Here is a 7,734-nt window from a genome sequence, read left to right on the forward strand (position 1 = left end):
GTCATTGTTGTAGAGGCACTTTGGTGGTCCCTGTTATGGGGGTGCTGTGGCAGTCATTGTTGTAGAGGCACTATGGTGGTCCCTGTTATGGGGGCACTGGGGTAATCATTGTTGTAGAGGCACTTTGGTGGTCCCTGTTATGGGGGGGCGCTGTGGCAGTCATTGTTGTAGAGGCACTTTGGTGATCCCTGTTATGGGGGCACTGTGGCAGTCATTGTTGTAGAGGCACTATGGTGGTCCCTGTTATGGGGGCACTGTGGCAGTCATTGTTGTAGAGGCACTATGGTGGTCCCTGTTATGGGGGCACTGTGGCAGTCATTGTTATAGAGGCACTATAGTGGTCCCTGTTATGGGGGCGCTGGGGTAGTCATTGTTGTAGAGGCACTATGGGGGTTCCTGTTATGGGGGCACTGTGGCAGTCATTGTTATAGAGGCACTATGGTGGTCCCTGTTATGGGGGCGCTGGGGTAGTCATTGTTGTAGAGGCACTATGGGGGTTCCTGTTATGGGGGCACTGTGGCAGTCATTGTTGTAGAGGCACTATGGTGGTCCCTGTTATGGGGGCGCTGGGGTAGTCATTGTTGTAGAGGCACTATGGTGGTTTCTGTTATGGGGCACTGGGGTAGTCATTGTTGTAGAGACACTATGGTGGTTCCTGTTATGGGGGCGCTGTGGGGGTCATTGTTGTAGAGGCACCATGGTGGTCCCTGTTATGGGGGCGCTGTGGGGGTCATTGTTGTAGAGGCACTATGGGGGTTCCTGTTATGGGGGGGGGGCGCTGTGGCAGTCATTGTTGTAGAGGCACTATGGGGGTTCCTGTTATGGGGGCACTGTGGCAGTCATTGTTATAGAGGCACTATGGTGGTCCCTGTTATGGGGGCACTGTGGCAGTCATTGTTATAGAGGCACTATGGTGGTCCCTGTTATGGGGGCGCTGGGGTAGTCATTGGTGTAGAGGCACTATGGTGGTTTCTGTTATGGGGGCACTGGGGTAGTCATTGTTGTAGAGACACTATGGTGGTTCCTGTTATGGGGGCGCTGTGGGGGTCATTGTTGTAGAGGCACTATGGTGGTCCCTGTTATGGGGGCGCTGTGGGGGTCATTGTTGTAGAGGCACTATGGGGGTTCCTGTTATGGGGGGGGGGCGCTGTGGCAGTCATTGTTGTAGAGGCACTTTGGTGGTCCCTGTTATGGGGGGGGGGGGGGCGCTGTGGCAGTCATTGTTGTAGAGGCACTATGGTGGTCCCTGTTATGGGGGGGGGGGGCGCTGTGGCGGTCATTGTTGTAGAGGCACTTTGGTGGTTCCTGTTATGGGGGGCGCTGTGGCAGTCATTGTTGTAGAGGCACTTTGGTGGTCCCTGTTATGGGGGTGCTGTGGCAGTCGTTGTAGAGGCACTATGGTGGTCCCTGTTATGGGGGCACTGGGGTAATCATTGTTGTAGAGGCACTTTGGTGGTCCCTGTTATGGGGGCACTGTGGCAGTCATTGTTATAGAGGCACTATAGTGGTCCCTGTTATGGGGGCGCTGGGGTAGTCATTGTTGTAGAGGCACTATGGTGGTTCCTGTTATGGGGGGCGCTGTGGCAGTCATTGTTGTAGAGGCACTATGGTGGTCCCTGTTATGGGGGCACTGTGGCAGTCATTGTTGTAGAGGCACTATGGGGGTTCCTGTTATGAGGGCGCTGGGGTAGTCATTGTTGTAGAGGCACTATGGTGGTCCCTGTTATGGGGGCACTGTGGCAGTCATTGTTATAGAGGCACTATAGTGGTCCCTGTTATGGGGGCGCTGGGGTAGTCATTGTTATAGAGGCACTATGGTGGTCCCTGTTATGGGGGCACTGTGGCAGTCATTGTTATAGAGGCACTATGGTGGTCCCTGTTATGGGGGCGCTGGGGTAGTCATTGTTATAGAGGCACTATGGTGGTTCCTGTTATGGGGGTGCTGGGGTAGTCATAGTTGTAGAGGCTCTATGGTGGTCCCTGTTATGGGGGCACTGTGGCAGTCATTGTTATAGAGGCACTATGGTGGTCCCTGTTATGGGGGCACTGGGGTAGTCATTGTTGTAGAGGCACTATGGTGGTCCCTGTTATGGGGGCGCTGGGGTAGTCATTGTTGTAGAGGCACTATGGTGGTTCCTGTTATGGGGGCGCTGGGGTAGTCATTGTTGTAGAGGCACTATGGTGGTCCCTGTTATGGGGGCACTGTGGCAGTCATTGTTGTAGAGGCACTATGGTGGTTCCTGTTATGGGGGCGCTGGGGTAGTCATTGTTGTAGAGGCACTATAGTGGTCCCTGTTATGGGGGCACTGTGGCAGTCATTGTTGTAGAGGCACTATAGTGGTCCCTGTTATGGGGGCACTGTGGCAGTCATTGTTGTAGAGGCACTATGGTGGTCCCTGTTATGGGGGCGCTGGGGTAGTCATTGTTGTAGAGGCACTATGGTGGTTCCTGTTATGGGGGCACTGTGGCAGACATTGTTGTAGAGGCACTATAGTGGTCCCTGTTATGGGGGCGCTGTGGCAGTCATTGTTGTAGAGGCACTTTGGGGGTTCTTGTTATGGGGGCGCTGTGGCAGTCATTGTTGTAGAGGCACTATGGGGGTTCCTGTTATGGGGGCACTGTGGCAGACATTGTTGTAGAGGCACTATAGTGGTCCCTGTTATGGGGGCGCTGTGGCAGTCATTGTTGTAGAGGCACTTTGGGGGTTCCTGTTATGGGGGCGCTGTGGCAGTCATTGTTGTAGAGGCACTATGGGGGTTCCTGTTATGGGGGCGCTGTGGCAGTCATTGTTGTAGAGGCACTATAGTGGTCCCTGTTATGGGGGCACTGTGGCAGACATTGTTGTAGAGGCACTATGGGGGTTCTTGTTATGGGGGCACTGTGGCAGACACTGAGGTGATAGTGTAGAATTGTGGGGGTACTGTCACAGCACATTGAAGCCCCTCTCCTCTGCTGTCAGGACCCCCGGCCGGTCACACACACAGGTAGCAGCACAAATGTTCCCGCCCGGCACGGCTATGTACACATACTGCGGTACCGCACGCCGGTAAGTACACGGACACATGACATAACCGGCTGCCTGCAGAATTTATACACTACACCCTGTATACACTCACTTGCATATCCGTTTCTCTCCGCTCCTTCCTCCCCCTCCCCGGCTGGCGCCATCTTGCAGTGACGTCATCGACCGACTGACAGGACGACCCCGCCCCGTTCCCCCAGGACACAGCACTGAGCCTAGCGGCGGGGCGGTCACGTGAGGACAGGTGTGCAGGGACAGCAGCTCTACCTTACGTGCCCGGAGCTGTACCACACAAAATAATGGGGGAGATGATCCAAACTCATGACAACCAACAGGGACTCAGATTTTATTTTAGCACAGCAGTTTACGAAATGAAAGCTGAGCTCTGATTGGTTGCTATAGGCAACAAGGACAGCAACCAATCAAAGGGCAGCTTTCATTTTCCCTGCACATGTGGAAATGAAAGTCTGGTTGCTATAGGCAACAAGCAACTTGTTATTGTTGTGATGCCACTAACCCCTTCCCCTGACATTCCTTCTGGGCTTAACACCCAAACAATTAAGCAATTTTTGGACTTTTATTTAAATTTTTGTTTCTTTGACAAAGCCGTACGAGGGCTTGTTTTTTTTTTGCGAGACAAGTTGTACTTTTTGTGGAACCCTTTTGGGGTTCATATCTTAATGGTTAATTTTTATTAACTTTTTTTTTTTTGCTGGGGAAATAGAAAAAAAAGGTATTGTTGTCTTTTCTTTTTTCTGCAGGTTAGTAGGATTACAGCGATACCAAATTTATATAGGTTTTTGTTTTTACTACATTGCCACTACATACAATGTGTAGGATCAATTCTAAAATAATAATATTTTTCGGGTCATTATGGGTCAGTACCAAATATGTGTATTCCTTATTATTCCCAGACACAGCAACCAAGAAGCCATGTTTAGGCTTTGTGGGTTGGCAGACCCCTTTAATTCCAATGACTGTACCTCTTGGAAAAGTTCTAAAAGGAGTTTTCTGGCAAAAAATGTTTTTCTAAAAACTGGCTAAGGCAGCCTGCTTGCCTCCCTCGGTCCCTATAGCTTCCAGTATCGCTGGTTCGGGTCTCTGGCGCATTCCACTTTCTAATGCTGTAGCCAGTCACTGGCTAAGGCGCGACACTACTGCGACCAATGCCGACCCCAGCATCGGGTTCTGGTGAACTTCACGTCCTGGTGCTAGGGCCAAATGCGTCACATTGCTGGGACACCAAATGGATGCTTCCATTTGCTTTATTCAGGAAATAGATACCAATGATGTGATCCATTAACTCTGTACAGCCCGTACCCTATTAGGCTACATTAACACTAAAGAATCTGGGGTGGAGATTTAGTCTGCAGCAGGTGGCAACAAAATCACTCATCTGTGGATTGCCGCCCAAATAATTAAAGTGAACAGATGAACTCATTTGAAATTCTGCAGTGTGCATGTGCAGAAGAATTCAATTAAGGGTATGGTCCCAGGTAGTCCTTACACAGCGTATGTCACACTGCGCAAAATGTGCCGTGCAGCGGGAAATACGCTGTAGGTTTGCCACAGCTGGAGGCACCCTGGTTGCATCTAATCTCTTTGGCCTCAGCTTTTCTCATCTTCACCATAGAAGTAACATCAACAACAGTTTGGCATACGGTTATCTCAATTGTGACATTCATGTCCTATCCGAATATGACTTTGACCTATGGTAGGTGTCTGGGCACTATGCCTTGGTTCTCTGGCTGGGTATTCCCATCTCATACAGTGATCTCATATCGCTAAGAAAATCTTACCAATCCTGAGAATGAGGGGGCTGCAGCGCTGGGGGTCCGACTAGTCCAACTGCAGCCTGCCTTACTCACTTGAATAGAGATGTGCTACAGTCCCACGCATGGCAGCACGGTGCTAAATCTGGGCTGTGGTCTTTTCAACGTTAGGATCAGTTGAGATCCCAGAGGTTGGACCCCACTGATAATAAAGATAGAGTATATCCTAAAAATGGACTCTCTTTATGAAATAGGAATATTCCCCTTTAATATGAGCACATAGAACTCTGACTCTCTAACTAGTGGGAAACTACAAGGCCCAGCATGCTGTGTCATCACATCTTCGGAGCAGTTTGCACAGCGTGAGTATACATTGTAAAAGCAGGACAGGTGAGTACATAGATGAGTCAGGAGGTAAATCACCTTGTAGGAAGCTTGTCGATGATTCTCAGATAAGCTTCCATTAATACGTAACCACTGGCAGCTGCCCAACATGATCACATTCCTCATATAAGTATGATAAGTGGCGTGCATCAGTAATAAAGGAATGTGTCCTCCGAAAAGAATCTCATAAATCACGGAAGGGTACGATGCACACTACGTACAATACCTCATTACTTTATTGTTCCCACGTGCCATCAGGATACTACCAATGGTGTCCTTACAAGACTCATCCAAGTCCGTGGTATGGCCAGGGGTAACAGGATGGAGTTGTGGGAATACTTAAGTGGCCACTGTCATTAGAAAAATCTTTTCACATGTCCTTGTTAAAGGTTTTGATCGGTGGGGGTCTGAGTGTTTAGACCTCTGCTCATCAGGAGAATGAGCCGGGAGAAGACTGCGCACCCGTGGGCTCCTCTCCCAGTTCCGTGCCATGTGATCAAGATAAACTCGGCATGTAAGTCTATGAGCGTGGTCTTCTCCCAGTTCGTTCTCTTGATTGACGGAGGTCTGAACACTCAGACCTCCACGGATCAAAATTTTTGACATGTTGCTAAAAAAAAAGTTTTATTCTAATAAGAGGTGCTCTTTAAAGATGATGGCTACTTTGAACCGAATGAAAGACAATTACTTTACAGGTTACAGTGGTAATTCCATCTCAAATAATTATCATGCTGATAGGTGGGGGTCCGACCACTGGGACCCCCTCTAATACTGTAAGAATGGCAAAGGCATCCCTGAAAGAATAGTGTACTGCATGTGCACGGCCAGCTGTTTGGGGTTTCCGAACACTGTTGAGTGATGAACTTGGCAATGTTTGGAAGCGCCATAGTGCTCTGCTCCTTCCAGGGGTGCATTTTCCCTTATTTTTCAGGATCCACAGTAGTCCCAGCCATCAGACCACAACCAATCAACATGTTCTCCTCTATTTTGTGGGTAAGGGGTAAGTATGTCATTGGAATACCCCTTTCACCCATAAAGTTACTATCTATGCGCCAGCCCAGCAAGGAAGGAGTTAATTAGCACCACTGAGCAGCGCTAGTTAACTCCTCGGGAAAGGAGAGGGGGTGTATAAATTATACAGCCATCTATAAGACTGTATAATATAAACAGTGACAAGAGTGATACTTACCATCTCGTTGCTGCTCCGGGCCTCTTCTTGTGTAGCCCTGCTTCTAGCGTTGACCTCAATTAACTGCTTCTTTGCTGGGCTGATCTGTACTTGCCGAACCTGGCAATGTTTGAAAATTTGGTGAGCCGCAAGCCTCCTCGAAGTTCGGTTCGAATCCGGGTTCTGGAGGCTCGGCTCTTTCAACTCTATTTTTTAACAGGGGTTTTTGTTTGTGCATTTAGCCTAGGCAGCAATTGTCATGAACACATAATAAAAAAAAAAAAGAATATTATTAGACTAGATTCATGTTAAAATAATAAGTCCTGCTAATAAACATAAACCAGGTGGACCCCAGTCAACCCACTGGTGTCCATTGTACAATGGACCTTCTGGCTTAGTTTTTTCTGACAGAGACAGAGTTTCGACACAAGATATAAACCTAGCCTTCCTGGCAAATCTATCCTTGTATATGAGTGAAATTGCACAACCTAGTGATTATGTGAAGTAGTTCCAGCTGAAATACTATAATTTCATGTTACCTGTACAGTTGTCCCTTAAAGAGGCACTGTCATTGTTTAAAACTTTTCATATATTGCAGGACTCATTATAATATGACATTTCACAATATAACACCTGTTAATGTTTTTTTACATTTTCACCTGAAATTCAAGCTCAAAATAGCCGCCACTAGGGGTCGCCTGTCTTTTAGTCAGACAGACTAGTCTAGATTTTACAGCATACTGGATACCGGCCGCAAAGCATACCGGTATCCAGTATAGGAGATTTCTATTGAGTGTATGCAAAACTACAGATAAAGGATGTGTGGACATGCTGGGAGCTGTAGTTTTACAACAGCTGGAGGCAACACTGCTCTAACACAGTTATTTACAAACATTGCAGCTTCAGTTGTTACTAAACTACAACTCCCAGCATGCTGAAATAGTCACAGCTTTCTCAGACTCCTGAATGACAAAGAAGTTGATCAGACATTCAGGAGTCTGTGAAAGATGAATGACACACATAGTGACAGGTATGCTGATTATCATCCAGCTTTACTAGGAGAAGATAAAACAGATGCTGTACTTTTATCTAAAAAATCCTTGCACTAATTTTATAAAGATCTTTTCTTATATTTATACATTTTATCCTGTTATGGATTCACCATAATGTCTTCTGATTACTGCAAGCAAGCTCCAAGTATCTTCCTCTGTGTAACATGACACAGCATAAAACCAGAGAGGAAAGGGTTACAGAGTAGAGAGTACTGATTGGCTGACTGCCCAGGCTTGCTCCTGTGAGGGAGACAGACTGACACGCCCCCTCCAGCCTGCACAATGAAAAAGTAACTCACCAGCAGATAAATGCTTATATCTCTGGATATATAGGTC

The 7,734-nt window shown here is 47.8% G+C and overlaps 1 protein-coding gene across 3 annotated transcripts in view; it reads right to left on the reverse strand.

Annotated features, from left to right (window-relative positions):
• Positions 1-3,504, reverse strand: part of LIPE (lipase E, hormone sensitive type) — a 78,852-nt gene extending 75,348 nt beyond the window's left edge. For 2 of the 3 annotated variants that reach the window (XR_008848399.1, XM_056543625.1), the window contains exon 1: positions 3,117-3,504. Coding sequence is in view for 2 of the 3 variants with exons in the window: in XM_056543625.1 (XP_056399600.1) it covers positions 3,117-3,168 (52 nt within the window). In the remaining variant the exon portion in view is untranslated. The remainder of the gene's footprint in view (positions 1-3,116) is intronic. The other variant, XM_056543626.1, reaches the window with a different exon arrangement.
• Positions 3,505-7,734: the final 4,230 nt, after the last annotated feature.

This window comes from Hyla sarda, chromosome 10 (assembly GCF_029499605.1).
Source record: "Hyla sarda isolate aHylSar1 chromosome 10, aHylSar1.hap1, whole genome shotgun sequence".
In the NCBI taxonomy this organism is placed as follows: domain Eukaryota; kingdom Metazoa; phylum Chordata; class Amphibia; order Anura; family Hylidae; genus Hyla; species Hyla sarda.